We start from the raw sequence: 17820 nt of genomic DNA, 5'->3' as shown, positions 1-17820 counted from the left end.
AGTGCATGGATGCTGCCCAGCCCTGCTTTGGAACCATCGCTGGATGCAGGATGGGGCTGAGAGCTCAGCTCGGCGCTGACCCCGCAGTGTCCCATGCAGTGCAATGGGACTGTGGTCCCCAAACCTGGCACCATCCCCAGAGCCATCCCTGCACCTTCTCCCCATGGGCACAGTGCCCAAAGGCAGCACCGCACACCCACCGCTCCTCTTGGCTTTTGAGTAAGGAGCCTCATTAAGAGGTAATTAGCTCTCAAACAATGGGAAGCTATTTAGCAGCCCAGCCACAGCAGCATCAACAAGCAGAGGGGGAGAGGAGGGAGGAGAACTCCCACCAGCAGAGATCAGACCCACCTGCAGCCCCATCCCAGCATCTCCTGGGCTGCTTACAATGGGGAAAGCCTGGCCTCATAGCCGCTGCTTCACACCTCCAATAGGAACCTGCTGATGCTTTGGGGTCCCTGTGGCACCTATGGATCAACCCCATGACTGTATGGGGACGGCTGGACCTGAGCTATGGGCACATTGTGAGCATAGGGATAAATAAACCTTCCAACTCCTCTTTGGGGCTGAAAGCAGCAATGCTGTGAGCCCCATCCAAGCCAACGGAGCAGAGCGAGCTCTGTGCCCAAGTGAGGAAAAACACAGAGGACAGAGAGCAAATCTCTAACACACAATTAACATCTCAACCACACACACACACACACACACATAATTTCACCATTGGAAACGAGTTCCTTAAGGAAAAAATTGCTGCAATTTCACAGCAGAACCTCAGCAAAGAAATGCTTGTATTGATACGGATGGCACCAAACGCGGGTACAGGGGGCAGCTGCATGGACAGACATTAGAGATAGACCTCCAAAGCATCTCTGTTGGTGCATGGTGACAGCTTTACAGCCATACTTGCAGCCCCCGGTGGTATCTGGACCCCAAAAGGGCGAGCAATGGGAGAGTGACTGCAGCCCCTTGGAAGGGACAGGGAGAGAAAATCTCATCGCAGGAGCTGGCCCTGCTCTCTATTAACCGTGCTGCTCCAGCCCTTGGCTGGTGGAGAATAGCTAACACGGCTTAGCGGGCTGGAAAAGAGGGGTGGGGAGGGCTGCAAATGATCTGAACACAAAGGGAAAATGATCCAAATGGGGATTCCGAGGGAACCCGTTGCTGGTGTTGGGGTCGATCAGCTCTAAGCCCAGCACCGATATGAGAAACCCCAATGGCTGGAGGACATTGGAAGCCAGAACATGGGAGAAGCACGGCGTGGCCAGCCCCATAGACCCAACCCAAATGAAAGGGACCCACGGCGCAGCCAAGATGCGGCTCCCAATGCAGACGGGTCAAACCTTCAGCTCAGCCACCCCATAGAAAAGCAACCAGCGGGTTTCCATCGCTCCCTCAAAGAAGGGCCTGAAGCCATCGCCCTCATGGCAGCTTGGGCTCCATCCATGTGTAGGGCTGGGACACAGCACTGAGCACCAGGATACGGCGCAGCGGCCGCGAGCAGCACGGAGCCATGGAGGAAAAGCCACATCAGCCCTCGGAGGAAGCAACGAGGGGCAAAGAGAAGCTCAAATGCTCCTTGCAATGCCCCTGCAATGCCCACCCGGAGCAGAAGAGAAATCCCAGCTGTGTTCACCAACAGAAAGAGAAGAAAAAATAAAGAAGAAGCAGAAAATGAGGTTTCCAAAGCCCAGAAATGACTTCACAGTTAAATATAGGCCACGGGTATGAAAAAAAAAATAAATTGAGCCCATTTACAGCATTTGTATCAGTACCGTAAATAGAGAGAGAGGAAAATACCCCACACTTTGCACATCTCTATAGACACAAATCAACTGCTGAGGGAGATCTGATGTTATGGAAGGGATGTTGGTGCTGCTCAGGCCCTGGCAGGGCAAGTAATGGAACAACCCAATGCCAATGCTTTGCAATGGGGAGAGCTGAGAGCTGCCAGCATCCAGCCCTGAGTTCCAATGGGTCACGGACGTCCCAGCTTGGATACAACACCCAAACGTTCCCAGTGCAACAATCTAACCTGGGTAAATAGGATTGACTGGGAGACTGATGGCGGCCCTTTATGGAATATGGATGGTGATAGAAAACAGCAGCATTAACCTTCATCCCAGCCCAGGTGTGCAGGTCGGGCGCTTTGAGGGCATTTCCTTCTCTCTTTCTTTTCGATCCTTTTGGATCCTTTCCTATCTCCCCCCCTTTCTTAAAGAGGAAAATAAGGGAGGAAAAGCAGAGCTGAAGAAGCTTACAAAGGCTGCAATAATAAAGAGTAACTCCAGACAGACACAGCCGGACCCAAAGAGCAGAACAAGGAGAGAACTCAACGCCGATGTCCGTATGGATGGCACCGATGTGGCCCTGGATCCGAAATGTGGGTCACAACGTGAGCCCTGAAGCCATTGTTTGCTCACCCTACACCCCTCACTCTGTTTCCCCCCCACCTTGAAGGTGTTTTCCCTGCTGCTATCAGGGCCCAAAGCCTCCAATGGGCCGCAGCTGTGGGACAGCACTGGGATGGCGTGGGGTGATGGCAGCGGGATGGGACTCATAATGATGGCCAATGGGCAGCACAACCCCATCCCTTAACCTGCAGCACAGCCCCGGTTGGGAGAACAAAAGGCAAAACCCCCAAAGTGCGGCCGAAACGGAGCAGTCACCGTAAGCAACTAAACTTTACAACGGGGAAAAGAAAAGAGAAAAACCCCAAACCCAAAGCAAAAAAACCAAAAAGACCCAACGGCACAACCCCCAAAGCCCTCCCTTCTATTCCAACCCCCCCACAAAAATGCGAGGGGGATAATAAAACCCAGATGCGGGGCCCAACATACAGCGCACAAAGGAACCGGGCGTCCCATCCCGGAGTGCGGAGCAACCGCGGAGTCAACGCATCCCTATGGCTGGAGGGCAAAGAGCAGAGCACAGCAAAGGGGGGACGGAGAGGGGAATTAAGGGGGGGTTTATGGGGTCTGTGTGAGTTGTGTGGATGCGGGGATGGAAAGCGGCCCCGCAACGCAGCGCTGTGCGGTCCGATCGGGGGCTGCACCTGGGGGGGAGTTAATGGGGGGGGGATGGAGCTCCGGGTTAAGCTCTATTAGCAGGGAAAGGGGATGGGGGTGAGGATAGAGGGGGGGAGGAAACCCGGAGCTCATCGCGGGGCGAATTCGGGCTTTATAGAATTGGAAACAAAGAAATCCGACGGGGGAAAAGGGGGAAAAATAATGAACTCTCTAAAATCATCATCGTAACAACGTAAAATAATAATAAAAACCCCTAATTAATAATAATAATAATAACGATAGCAACAATTTCTTCTCGTAAAGACAGAGCGGGGAAACTACCGGAGCTGACGGCGAGCTTCTTCTTTTTCCTTCCTTCCTTCCTTCTTCCAAAGGGGAAATAACGCCGAGTTCGCCCGCAGCCTTTTGTCCCGAACCCGGCGTGCGGGAACTCCGACACGAACCGGGATGGTTGGAGGGGGGAGGGTCGGGATGGGGGTCGGCCCAGCGCTCACCTGGGGTTGCTGCGGTTCCAATAGACGGCGTAGCGGTCCGAGATCACTTTACCGGGGTCGTCGCTCCATACGCAGACGCCGACGATCGCCGCGAGCAACGCGGCCGCCTCCCAACGCGGCATCGTCCCGGCGGAGCGGCTCAGCGGGCGGCGGCGGAGCGGCTCCGGGCCCGGCCGGGAACGACGGCAGCGGGGGGGCGGCCGGAGCTCACCATCGCCCGCGGCCCCGCGGCCGTCAGCGGGGAAAGTTGGGGGCGGCCGCGGAGCTTCGGAACGGCGGCCAACGCATCACAGCGACCCGACCCGGCGGGGACCGAACCGGACCCCGAACCGGACCCTGCTCCGCTCACCGGCTCCGCCGCCCCCCAACCCCCACCGGGACCAAGTTCCCCGGCCGAATCCCCCGCTGCCCAGCAGCCCCGCACCTGTAGAGCGGCGCCGGGTGGGGCGCGGTGCGGAGCGGCGCCGGGTGCGGGGCGGAGCGCGGTGTTGCGGGATGGGGGGGCACGGCCCGGCCCCGCCGGCTCCTCCGCCCGCAGCCGCGTCGCCCGGGAGAACCGGAGAGACAAAGGCCGGGCCGGAGGCCGCCGCTCCCCGCGCTCAGCGCCGCCGCTCCATGCTGCGCCGCGCCCCGCCCCGCCCCGCTCCGCTCCGCCCCGCACGGCCCCGCACCGCCCCGCAACGCCGACGGTTCCGCCCCCCGCCACATTGTTGCCACCGACGGTCGCGGCGCGATCCCGACGGAGACACAGGGCGGAGCCCGACGGTGCCCCCCGAGCGGTCATAAATATGGGGGAGGGGGGAGAACGATGGGTTGGGGGGCCGGGGGCGTTGGGGAGAGGGTGCGGGGGTCGTGCGGTGCGAGATGGGGGGCAGAGGTTGGGCTTTGCAAAGGGGGTGCATTGCTAAAGGGGTGCGTTGCAAAATGGGGGGGTGCAGAGGTTATGAATTGCAAAGGGGGCGGTGCATTGCAAGGGGGGTGCGTTGCAAATGGGGGGGACACACAGGTTGTGCTTTGCATAATGGGGGTGAACTGCAATGGGGGGGGTGCAGAGGTTGTGCTTTGCAAAGGGGGGTGTATTGCTAAGTGGGGTGCGTTGCAAATTGGGGGGGTGAGAGATTATGCTTTGCAAAGAGGGATGAAGAGGTTATGTTTTGCAAAGGGGAGGGTGCATTATAAGGGGGGGCACATAGGTTGTGCTTTGCAAAAGGGAGTGCATTGCAAAGGGGGGTGCACTGCAAAGGGGACTGCAGAGGTTAGACATTGCAAAGGGGGGTTCATTGCAAATGGGGGGGGTATAGAGGTTGTGCTTTGCAAAGGGGGGTGCATTGCTAAGGGGGTGCATTGCAAACGGGGGTGAGAGATTATGCTTTGCAAAGGGGAGGGTGCATTGCAAGGGAGATGCATTGCAAATGGGGGGGGGCACATAGGTTGTGCTTTACTAAAGGGGGGTGCTTTGCTAAAGGGGGTGCTTTGTAAAATGGGGTGCATGGATTATTATGCTTTGCAAAGTGGGGTGCATTGCAAAGGGGACTGCAGAGGTTAGACATTGCAAAGGGGGGGGGGTGCATTGCGAGGGAGGTGCATTGCAAATGGGGGGTATAGAGGTTGTACTTTGCAAAGGGGGGGTGCATTGCAAGGAAGGTGCATTGCAAATGGGGGGTATAGAGGTTGTACTTTGCAAAGGGGAGGTGCTTTGCAAAAGGGGGTGCATTGCAAAAGGGAGTGCAGAGGTTATACATTGCAAAAGGGGCGGGGGGAGGGGGGGAGGGGTGCAGAGGTTGTGCGTTGCCACAGGGGAGCTTGGGGCTGCTGTGCAAGTGCAGTGGGTGGGGTTCAAAGCTGAACTGCTTCCCCCAGCGGGGAATTGACAGCAAAGTGCTGGGATGCTCAGGGAAGTGTGGGGTCATTGCAACGGGGCTCAGGATGCAGAAGGTGGGAGCTCACAACAGGGATGGTGGGGGGCATTGGGGGGAAGGTTGGAAACGTTGCTGCAAAGCTCCAGGAGGGAGAACACACAGCAAGGGCAAAGCCTGGGGGGGGAGGGGGCAGACAGACAGATGGACAGACTGCGTCCTGAGGACAGACCCAGGGTGGGGGGGGTGGAAAGGAGAACAGCTCCCGCCGTGCATTGCATTATACATGTTTTCACCTCCGATCCGTGGATAAAATTAAACAATCATTTGCATGAATGTATCTCTTTCCTTTGTCGAGCTCTGGGAAAATGCTGATGTCAGTGACACTGCGCTGCCCGCCCCGCAGCCCCGTCCGTGGCCCCATGGCCCCATACCTTCATGTTTCCATATCCCTCATATCCCCGTGTCCCATGTCTCTATATCCCCCTTATCCCCCTGTCTCCATATCCCCATGTCCCCATATCCCCATATCCCCCTGTCCCCATATCCCACTGTCCCCATATCACGACATCCCCATGTCCCGATGTCCCCATATCCCACTGTCCCCATGTCACGACATCCCCATGTCCCCCTGTCCCCATGTCTCCCTTGTCCCCATGTCACGATATACCCATGTCTCCCTATATCCCACATCCCCCGTCCCCACGTCCTCCCTGTCCCCATCTCCCCGTCTCCATATCCCCCACATCCCCCTGTCCCCGTGTCCCCCCCCTCCCTATATCCCCATATCCACATGTCCCCTTGTACCCATGTCTCCCATGTCCCCATATCCCCATGTCCCCGTGTCTCCATATCCCCACATCCCCATGTCCCCCCATCCCTATATCTCCATATACCCCTGTCCCCATGTCCCCATGTCCCCCTGTCCCCATATCCCCCACATCCCCATGTCCCCCTGCCCCCATATCCCCACACAGGCCTCACCATTCTCACACCCCACAGACCCTGTAGGGATGCTGGGGCCATTCCCAGCTCTGTGGGACCGGAGCTGAATGCTGAGATCACAGAGGTGCCCCCACACTCCCAGAGCACTGCAGGCTGCCATATGGGGTCCCAGCAGCAGCGTGGTGCCCATGGACACCAATGGGATCCCAAGCTCCAGCATGTCCTGCTCACAGCCCATCCCAATAAACCCCATCTGCACCCAACGGGGTTTGTTGGCACTAAAGGAGTGAAAGAGGTCCATTGTAAAACACCTCTGGTGCTGCACGTAGATAGGTGGGAGATAAATAAAACATGGACCAGCATCATTATTTATTTAGCAAATCTGTTTGGAATAAGAAAGAACAAAAAAAAACCAACCCCAAACCAACAACTCAATGAACTGTGATGCTCAACATCCCCCCCCTCAAAACCCAAAAGTAAAACAAATAAAAGCAGAATTATCCGGAACGTTGCTGCCAAAGCATCCTCAACAACAGGAGCTGCTCATCCTCTGCCATCAAGGTTATCCATCGCTCCATCCGACTCCCATCGAGATATTTCTCTATCAAGCCACCGACAACCAATCTTTCTCCCTGTCAGTGTGAAGCTATCATAAAGCTGTCCGCTTGTCTATCACGTTTATTTGTTTTCATTTATCAAGCCAAGCCACTAAAAGCCTCACAGAGATGCTGGTGGCACCCACAACCCTCCCCATATGGACCCCAATATGGAGGGACCCCTCCCCCATTACCCCCTCTGTCCCCACCAGGATGGAGGTGGGGATGGATAGAGCCATTGGGTGCTCAGTATGAACAGGGGGGGCTCCCCTCTTGCATAGGGTTTGCAGAGCCCAGCTTTGCTTTTGCTCCCCCCCAGCTGGGGGTGATTGGAAGGAAAATGTTTCCTTACAGCCTCCCTTCCTTCCTTTCTTTCTAACAGCTTTTCAGCTTGTTTTGCTGCCCAAACAAAAACAACTCTTTGCTTTAATTACTGCCAGTCGTCAGGTTTCCAGCCCCCAGCTACACTAAGGAGGGGGGGAGGAGGAAGGAGGGGGGCAAGGCTGGTGGTAGGGAGGTATAATTTACACCCATCTCTTATAGCTTTAATTGCAGCAAGCCAGAAACAAGGGAAACATATTTGCTACTGAAAGCCAAGGAAAACCCAACAACAACAGCAAAACTTCCAGCTTTAAAGGTAAAGAAGGAAAGGAGAAAGGTTCAGACACAGCACAGCGCCGGCGCAGATGGAGAGGCCTTTCCTGCCTATAGGGATGGCTGCAATTTGGCTGCAATTTGGCTGCAACAGGAAAAGGGGCCCCGGAGCAGAAATCCTACAACCCTCATGCAGGAGCAGCATTGAGGTGCTGGCAGTGCAGAGCTCTGCTCTGGGTTGGGGTCTTAAATGTAGGATCCCCCCCCACCCCATCAGCGCCCACCCTGGCAGAGCCCCCAATGAGGCCACGGAGGGGGGTGGTGGGAGGAGAGCAGCCAGCGGGTTGGATGCTTAAGTAAAGCCACATGTGAGAAATTAAGGGCTAATTTACAACTGGTCCCAGGCAGCCACCGAAGGGGAGGGGATGGAGGAGGGGGGGGGGAAGATGCGGAGAGGAAAGGAAACAAATCCATTAAGTGACCCAAATGTCAGAAACCCCAAAGTAATGAACAGCCACGAGTGCATTACTGCCGGCTCATTAGCGGCTGCTGTCAGCTCGGGCCTCTCTGCTCCCCTGAGCCGTGCTGGGGCTGACGGCAATGCTCCCATGCAGGGTTATGCTGGCACTGATCCACTGCCCTCTGCTCCAGCACATGGCACATGGCACACAGCCACAAGGCATGGCATAGGAATGGGTTATGAACAGGATCCCAAGCCCTTTATCTTATATAGGAGACCACCTCCAGGGGGGCAGTATAGGACACAGCCTGTCCTCTGTGCTGCTCGGATTTGCCCTTTGAGCGCTCCCTGCCCTGCAGAGCACAGGGTTGGACGCCCCATAGTTGGGCTGAGACACCGAAACACAGAGCAGGGAACACCCTGTGCTCTCATTAACGCACCCAGCCCCCAAATCAGCTGCACTCGGAGCATCCCCAGCTCCAACACAACGCTGTGCTGCCCCCAACCCGGCACCGCAGCCACAGGTCTCACACCGACGGAGGTTTAGAGCCGCCTGAATCTCAGCTCTATTGCAATCGTTATTTCTAAGCCCGAATCGGTGCTGCGGGGGGGGGGGGGCAGCGGGAGGCGTTGCATGGAACCCAATGCCCCCCAACACACACGGCTCTGCACGGGGCAGTGGGGATGTCCCCATAGGGGGCTGCAGCGGGGACGTGAGTTGGGTAAAACCCCATAGAAACAACCCCCAAACCGTCGGTTCTTGGCCCCAAAGCCGTGCCCGGGGCGCCGTGCCCAGCAGCATTGCTTGTCCAACACCCCCCCCTAGTGCCCAGCCCTCAGCTGCGGGCGGGGGTGGCCCGGGGACCCCCCCCCCTCCCGGCCCTATTCTTTTGTTTGGGGGAAGATTTACCTCGTGGGGAAGCAAAGCAAAGACCCCCCCCCCCCATCGGCCCGGCCCAGGAGTGGGAGCTCACCCACTCAGCCCCACAACCCCCCCAGCCCCACAACCATCCCCATACACAGACATGGATCAGATCTGAGGCCGTGGGACATCCCCAGGGTCCTCACTGAGGGTGGGGAGCGATGACTTGAAGCTGAAGCCATCTCTGCACCCCCACTGCATCCCAGCAGCCACGGCCAAGAGCACACGGCTTGGGGGGGGGGACAGGGGGGGCTGGGGAGGCTGCTGGGCCCCGTTCCCATCAGGGAGCACAGAGCAGCACTGCAGGCACCCAGCTGCGCCTCGGGAGCTCGTGAATATGGAAAGCACAGGGGAGAAGCGTTTTCTGTTTGGCCTGAACCCACCCAAGTGGAATGGGAAGGGGAGGGAGGGCAGGGCAGCCCCAAAGAGTTAATCCACTTTGAATTGCAGCTGGGCTGCAGCCACGGCGCGGACCCATCACGGCTGACAGCTTGACAGAGACGGATTGGCAGCTCCCGAGGTGAAACATCCCGGCCCAGACGTGGAGCCGTATTAAAGCCCGTCTTGGAGGGGGCAGCTTTCATTACTTCGTTGCCCACATAGGACAAAATAAATAAAATAAATACAGAGGAGAGGGAAAGGAGAGCAGGGAGCTGGAACCAGCCTCGGGGGGGGGGTTGGGGGGTGGGGAGGGGGCACAGCATGGGGGCTGTGTGTGGGTTGGGGCTACAGCTGCTCCCACAGCCCCCAGCATGCAGACACCACCATCCAGGTTGGGGTTGGCTGAGCCTCCAGGCCTCCAGCCCAGCACAAGGTGGGGGTCTGTGCTCCCCCAGGGCTGGGATTCCAGATGAGCTGCTGAAATCCACATGGAGGAATCAGTGACAAGGTTGGGGTGAGTGCAAGTGGCTGCACAGAGAGGTGCACACACACACAGCCCCGATCGGAGCCCTCTGGCTGCAAACCCACCCATCAGGATGGAACAAACTGGGATTCACAGCCAGCTCTGCCTCCCGCCCCCCCCAAGGGCTGCCCGCCTGTCAGCAGCCCGGAATCACTGAGCTACAACTGATGTCTCTGAGGGATGATAGGGCAGCGACCCTAATATTTTCTGCAGCAAGAGCTCCTGTAAGCTACCTTTGTGCTGGAATGATTGGAATTCATTACAGACCACCCCCCGCGGCGCTGCTTGCTCTCCCCAGGGAGGAATCTGCAAGCTCTCTGCGAGCCTAAATGGGATTAGGTTATCTGCAGGCACTGAGACCGCAGCAGCACGAGGATGTGGGAACCCCGGAGCAGACGGGGCTGTGCTGCAATACAGAGCTGCACCGGGGCTTCCCCTGCACCTACTGCAATGCTAAGGGGTGTGGGGCAGAGCAATGAGCTGATGGGGTGCAGAGATGTGTGCTAACAGTGCTCCTGCATGCACCCACATTGCCATCATGTTTTAGGTGAGCATCACCTCTATGGTCACCTGAGATGCCCCCCCTGCTTGGTGTTTGCTATAGGACACATCACCCCACATATCTCTCCCCATAGAGCCCCCTCCTTCTGCACTGGGCTCTGTTGGAAGCATTGCTGTTCCCAACTCTTTGCTCCTCTCCTGGATTCCCTCTCAATCGTGTCAAACCAACCCCAAGAAAAACATGTTTGACTGCATCAAAGTCCAAAACCTCCACCTGTCCGCGTCCCCGAGCAGAGGCCCTTTAATGCTGCAAAGATATAAACTCCCCCAGGTCTTCATTATGTCTTACAGGCCCGATATTATATCAGATTATGGAATCATTAAACACAAAATTGTACTCCTCTCTGTCCGGAGGGGCCTCTGGTTACCTCGTCTAAATAGAACAGAGTCATTTTTAACTGAGACGTGGGGATGTTCCCTGGGGTCATCATTATTTCTATGGGGTTGTGCTGGAGTATTGGAACCTGTGCTGGAATGTCCTGTGCTAAGAGGAGCATTAGATCCATGGGAGCTCAACACGATGAGGCCGGTGGGAGGAAAAAGGGAGAGAAAGAAGGGGGGAAAAAAGCAGCATAGGGGGCTGCAATCCGCCCGAGGCATGCGCCCAATTATTTTAATTGAGTGTAGGTGCTGTTTAGGGCTCACTGATGCATCACACATCATTGTTTACTGCTCGGAGCAGAACCAATTATGTCGGAACACAGAGGGGCTGAGAGACAGCAAATCCACACACGGGCGGCTGAGGGCTCCGCTGTGCAGCCGTCCATCAGAGCCCAGTGAGGCATGGATGGGGTGTGAGCATCGGGGATGGGATGGGAGTGGGATGGGATGGGGGGAGAAGGGCAGGAGGGAGAGGGGCGAAGGAATGGGTCTGCGTGGGAAAGGAGGGGAAACAAATAAAGACATCTAAACACAGTTTCTTTGCGGGGTTTTGACATGAGTTGTCAGAGCTGGTGGTGCGTGTGCTCCTGTCTTTACAGTAAATAACTGTCAGCAATTAGAAAGTGGAGGTGTTGTGGAGGGAGCCGGGCGGCACGGAGCGTCAATCACGGTGCAGCGGGGAGCCGGGATGGCAGCGATGTGGGGACACCAAGGAGGGTGTGCACAGCAAGCAGTGCTGCACAGAAGCAGCCCGGCCCTGGATACACATTGGGTATCCCATCAGCTGCATGCACAGTGCCCCGTGTCCCTGCAGTGTAGCACAGAGCCAGGCATGGACAAGGAATGGCAGAGAGGAGGGGAGACCCCGGTTTGGATGAGACCCCAGCCAGAAGCAGATTTGGGCACAGCAGAGCAAACAGGAGGGCTGAGGGGCAGCCCCCATCCCACAGGGCTGCAGCAGAGCAACGTCAGCAGCAGTGCAGCAAAGCCCCCCCCCCCAAGCTCCAGCATTGATGCTGCAGGGTTCTGCACCTGCAGCCTCCTCCTCCTCCAATGCATCCAGCTCCAAGCACAGCTTTCCCCTCCCCTCCTCCCGGATCAGGAGAGCAGAGCGCAGCTCAGCCCCGAGTTCTGTGACACCAATAACCTCTGCTTTGTGCTCCGCGGCTCAGACAAAAAATACTCGTCTCCTTTCGGGCAGGAGCAGCTCGTTGCCTTGATGAGCAGCTTCAGAGGCGGCAGCGCATCTGCCGATGGGGATGGGGACACGGGGGAGACCCCGGCTGCAGTTCCTATAGCGACCGAAGATGCCGATGTCGCAGCCCGAGGCGCTACTTTTGGTGCTCGCAGATCAAACGAGAGGGGCAAGCGGTGCCGGGGATGGAATGACTGGAATTAACAACGCGGGACCGACCGTCCCCTCGGTGAGGAGCGGGAGGAGATGCAAACTTTGCCTTGTTAGGTTAAAACTTGCCGTCTCTTCCTTCCCCCCCCCCCGGCTCTTGTCCTTCTCCATCGCTATGGGAGACGTTCACAACGTTGAGAGCTGGGACCCACAGTGTGGGGAGTTCATCTCATAGGGGGAAGCTGCTGTATCCCTCACCCATCGCATGCACCGGGGCTTAAAGTGGGGCTGGGAGCACCAGCAGCACTCAGCACCCAGCCCAGCACCCCTCCAGATGCACGAGGAGCATCCAACCCTGCAACGCACACACCAACCACAGGACTCAATGCAACGTGTGCACTGACCACGGGGCTGCAATGGGAGGGTGGGCTCCCCTGGGGGTGCAGCAGGAGCTGGGGGGGGGCTCAGCATCCAGCTGCCTTTGCAGCAGTGAGGGGTGGGAGTTTGCAGCCAGAGGAAGGTAAAGGTGACTTCTCCCTTCTCTCCTTCCCTCTCCATCAGCTCCCTTCCCTCTCGTGCTCTTTCCGCTCTGCAGCCTCCTGTGCTTTAGTGGGGCATTAAGAGGCAGCGTCTCAGACTGTTTAGTGAAGCATTAAAGGGGCACGAAAACACTCCCATTGCATCTGAGCGCTGAAAGCCCTGAAGCATCCTTAGGAGGAGGAAAAAAAAAAGAAAGAAAAGAGAAGCAAGCCACCAATTGTGCCAAATAAGACACATCTCTGAGCACAGCGGACACCGCAGCACCAGCCCAGCACTGAGTACCGAGGGCTGCAGCAGCACCGAGGGGACGTCGGGGCCATTAGAGCGAGCAGCCGCCATCTGCCGTGTGCCCGCAGCCCCGCACCGCATCACCGGGCACAGCCCACGCCCGACCATCGCTTTCCCCCCCCCCTAATTAGAAATGATGAGAACCGAAAGCCCCGAGGGCCCTGGGAAGGGAATTCCCTCTGTGTAGCTCTGAGGAGGGGTCAGAGGGTCCTGGGTTGGGGCTGTGTGTCCCATCTCCCCCCTCCTCCCCCCCCACTCCGTGCGAGTTCTGCCTATATTCAAATATACACATTTATCCCTCCTGCCCCCCTTCACTCTTTTAATCGTGTCCCCCCACCCTGTGGCTGCCCCCATCCCAGCAGCTCCAACACTGATGTTGGGATGGGGACAGCAGAGCATCCCCCTGCCCCCCCCCCCCCCCCCCCCCCCCCCCTCATTTCATCCCTCTTTTTAGGCAGCTCCCGTTTCCAGCTCAGAAAGGACTCTCTGTTCAGGTTTCTCCCCCCTCCTCTTCCAGCGATTGTTATGTTAAAATCCCCAGGACATGTTTCTGCAAAGAATTAAAGGAGGGTGAGGAAGGGATTGTTTTCGTCGGTGTCTCACTAAGTCTCTGACCTTGAGCGTGAATGGAAAACAAGAAAAAAGGGACTTTATGCTAATATCACTCACTAAGCACAAGGGGGAAAAATAATAACGGCAAATGAAGATTATGAATGCAAATCGACTTAATAAAGAGACGGGGTCTGTGCAGGAGCCTTGTTTTGCTCTTGTACAGAAGGCTCGCATTGTCTGGTTGCGCTGCACCCCAGGTCTAATCACTACAAATTATATCAAGATAGGAAAAGAAAAGAACAGGAAAGCTTTAATTTCCCAATTAGGACATTGTTCGTTTCCTGTGCCCGCTGTTCTGCTTCCCCCTTCCTGCATCAGCCCTGTGCCAACACGCAGCCCCCAGACCCACATCCACCACCCCTCTGCCTGCAGCACATTCACTCTTTCCCCTCTTTATCCATCAGTTTTCCCCTCTCTTTCCCTTCGTTTTTCTCCCTTCTCACCCTCCTGGATGGCACCAGAGCCCCATGGAGATCCCACCCCAGCCCCACATCACAGCCACAAAGCAATGCAGGCACAACACAGCCCACAGCTGACCCAGGTCTCATGGGATGCTTCACACCAGCATGTTCTGAATGCCTTTGCTATGGAACTTTGCTTTATGAAAAGCTCAGCCCTGTGCCAGTGTGTTGCACAAGGCCCTGTGACCACAGTGCCCCATATTGAGCCACGAGGCCCCATAGGGAAGTGGGAACAGGTGGTTCCTCCAAAACCAAGGGTTTCAATAGGGAAGAAATCAGGTCCCAGCTCAGTGTAAGGCAGCTCTGCTCTGCTCACATCCCAAGGTGTCGATACATGGCAGGTCAGGAGCACCCACTGCACATCCCCATCCCCACCAACCCAAAAACCAGCCCATATGTGGGCTCTGCTCAGATGGGAGCACCCAAAGCTTCACATCACGGCCAGGCCGCGCTCCTGGCGGTGCCATGGCAGCACAGAGCACAGCGCTGTTATCTCCCTCCCACAAACAGCCCCAACCCCCCCCCCCCTCCCAAACAACATCCACCGAGAGCTGAGGCTCTGAGCGCAGCTCTTTAATCTCCAGCAAGCCTTTGACAACCTGTCTCGTCCCGGCTTTTAGCTGTGCGAGAGCTGCTCGCTAATGGAGCATTAACCTTGGAGAGCTTCTGCAATTACTCCAACACTAATTCTGACAGTTTTTTGGTGTATCTGTTTGTTCTTTTGACAGGCAAAAGGAATTTCGTTTTAAAAGCTGTTTGATACATTTGAGACCTTCTGTCCACATCTCCCTTTTTATTTCCCCCTGCTGGATACGAAGGTGGGGGAGAGGAACGGAGGTGGGAGAGGCTGTTTTCCTCCGCATACATCAACGGAGGTGCGAGCCGAGATCTCTCCTCCCTCCCAGCCCCCCCGTTAAGTCACACAAGCGTTTGGTCTCTCCTGACCTCATTAGGGTAATTAGGAAACCTTTTGAAGCTGGGAGAATGGCTCCGAGCTGTGGGAAAGCGAGGAGAGCAAAGAGCTCTGAAAGGAACGAATGGGGGGCAGAAAGGGGGAGAGGAGAGCCTGCAAAGCACGGGGGGTGACCCGGGGGGGGGGACCCCAAAGCTCCCTTTGGAAAGAAGGGGGGGGAGCCCATGCTGGGGGGTCCCAGCCCTATACTGCAGCACCCAATGGGCCCAAAGGTTGCACTATGGCTGCGCTGTGACGTGGGAGGGGTGGGAGCAGACACGCAGCCATCCCCCCGTCTGACACAGCACACACCCCCAGCGCTGACAGCAGTAGAAAAGGCAAAGTTAGAGAGTGGGTAAAACATCGGGTTTTTGGTGCCCAAAGGGTTTGTCACAAGCAGAAATGGGAACGGTGCCACCCGTTGGCAGAGAGAAGGGCGGCACACGCTCGGATGGGGCCGAGCAACGAAGCATTTAAAGGCTATTTTGAGTATGTGAGGTTTTTCACTTGAAAAGAGCAAAAGGGATGAAGCAGCAGAACACATGAGCCATATAGAAGGGATGCTCCATCAGTCAGTGCCTTCCAATGAAGGTTGGCACTGCTTCCAGCAGGGTACGGATGGGTACCATGACTGCAAAGAGAGCACAGGACCCCCATTGTGGGTCACAGCAAGGGGATGCCACCACTGGAGTGCATTGCAGACACACTCAATGCCACCGTGGTTGGTTCCATATCACACACAGGAGCCAAAGGGTTCCTGGGAATCGGGCTCAGTGCCCCAGCGATCAGCCCAGACGTGTTTCAGATGCTAATTAACACCGCTGGTAATTCCTGCCAGGCAGGGCTGTCCCGGCCCTGCTGGGATCCCGCAGCCACAGGCCCCAACCTGCAGCTTCATACAGGTGGGTACTGCAGCCCCATCCTCCCCCCAGCCCCCCCAGTGCCCCTCTTTGATGATGCAAAGAGTAGAACACCAAAATGAGCTGCCCATCACCTTCATGCACCTGGAACAGCTTTGTATGGCCACACATCAGCACCATAAGAACAGAACCCCTTTAACGTCCTCTCAGCCCTTAGATGGCAAAAAGAAAAGCTGCTGCCTTGTGGTTCCTCCTCCAATTAACGCCAGCTCGCCTAAAATTAATATATAAGCAAACAAAGGATGCGTTTTGTTGCTGCTGCTGTTACGATCGTTCCTTGCCTTTGTACTTTTATTCCCCGGTGGAACTTGAAAAGCAGACTCTCCTCCATCCCCCCCCCTGCAAAATCCGAATAACAAAAGCAACTGCTGTGTCTGATGGATGGAGGGAGGGAAGGAAAGCCGCTCCATTCACCTTTCCATCACGTGGAGGGAACAATAAAGATCAGAAGGAGGATGGAGACTCAAAGCTCGTTTCTTCTCTGCAGAAGGACCCTGTGAGTTGAGCTCAGCAGGATGGAACAGAACCGACGTGGGGGAGGATTGCAGACATATCCTCAATGCTTCGTGGTCTGCAGTCTGCTTTGACACTGCAGACCCCACACCTGCATCCCCCTCCATAGGCCCGGCTGTAAGGAACCCAGCAGCAGCAGCAAATAGGAGAGTGAAATGAAAAGAGCTCACCGACACCCGGCGCGGCCCCGCTCCCATTTCAAGGAGGGAAATTTGCATCCAAAGCGTCAAAAGCACTTTAACTCGAGTTTGCAACAAATTCAGAGCAGATTCACGCTGCCAGCTCGTGTCTGGGAGAGGAATCCCAGCAGCGGCAGCCCCAGCTGATTGCAGGGGACAGGAAGCTGAGTGTGAACACACGTGCAGCAGCAAATGCAGCACACACAGGTTGCAGCCATTAGTGCTAATTGGGGCCCCTCCCCTACAGCTGTGGAGATGAAGGGGGCTCTGGGTTTGCACCCATCACCTCTTGCTGCACATAAATTGGTGCTCTAAGCTATGCCAGGTCCTCCAGCAGCTCATTAAGCATCACTCTTCTGTTGTGCACAGTTGAGTTGAGCCATGGGTGCACTAAAGGGTGCAGCAGCAGCAGGACTGGGTTGGCAATGGGCTGAGCAACACTGCAGGCACAGGGCTGGGAGTGGGAGCAGGCTGGGGTCCTGCTGGGTGATGGTTCTGCTGGGTGATGCCAGGCCCAGCCCAGGACACGCTGCTCTGCACAGCCCTGCCTTCACCCCACAGTGTGCTTCCCATGCAGCTGAAGCCTGAGGCTGAGTTCAACCCAATGAGGGCGTCTTTTAAGTTGGGCTGTGCCAGAAAACATCAAGGGCACTGCAAACAAGTGCTGACAGGGCCTGGTGAAACGCAGCTGAGATGAAGCTGGGCACTCCCCTGGTCACAGCTGAAGCACTTTGAGGCACACCCTGGCTTCAGGCAGCTGCTGGGAAGGCATTGGGATCCACCTTCAGCCTCCCACGTCCTGCTGGTACCCACCAGCATCATGCTTGGTCTGTGAGTGCCATCTACAGGGTTACCCAGCGCTGCCCTCCAGCACAACACCCAACCCTGGAGCAAAGCAAAGCCCTCTGCCATGCCATGCAGTGTGATGCTGCAGCCATCAGTGCCACCGTGGTGGGGAGGAGGATGAAGGGACACAAACAAGAGCACAAAAGCCACAATGAAGCCACAATAAAGCCACAATGAAGCCACAATGAAGCTACAATGAAGCCATGGAGGGGATGGGGTCAACCTTCCAGGGATGCACTGGATAAGGGAAGGGATGAAGGTGAGGATAAGGAGAACTCAGCAGGTTGGAACAAACCCTGAGACCATCAGTGTGGGTTGAAGGCTGAGCACGGAGAGAAATGCAACACTAAAACGACACACGTTCGTGTTGGGATGCAACAGAATGGGGGGAAGATGCTGTAAACACAAGGAAAGTAAAACAATCG

General features: G+C 56.4%; 1 protein-coding gene across 1 annotated transcript in view; it reads right to left on the bottom strand.

Moving 5' to 3' along the window:
* The window catches only part of EFNA2 (ephrin A2), a 31197-nt gene extending 27049 nt beyond the window's left edge, over window positions 1-4148 (bottom strand). The window contains exon 1 of the mRNA XM_015886372.2: window positions 3521-4148. Coding sequence (XP_015741858.1) covers window positions 3521-3642 — 122 coding nt within the window. The 5' untranslated portion in view covers window positions 3643-4148. The remainder of the gene's footprint in view (window positions 1-3520) is intronic.
* Window positions 4149-17820: the final 13672 nt, after the last annotated feature.

This window comes from Coturnix japonica, chromosome 28 (assembly GCF_001577835.2).
Source record: "Coturnix japonica isolate 7356 chromosome 28, Coturnix japonica 2.1, whole genome shotgun sequence".
In the NCBI taxonomy this organism is placed as follows: domain Eukaryota; kingdom Metazoa; phylum Chordata; class Aves; order Galliformes; family Phasianidae; genus Coturnix; species Coturnix japonica.
Note: the sequence above shows the minus strand (reverse complement) of the source record. Positions and strands in the feature narration are given on the sequence as shown.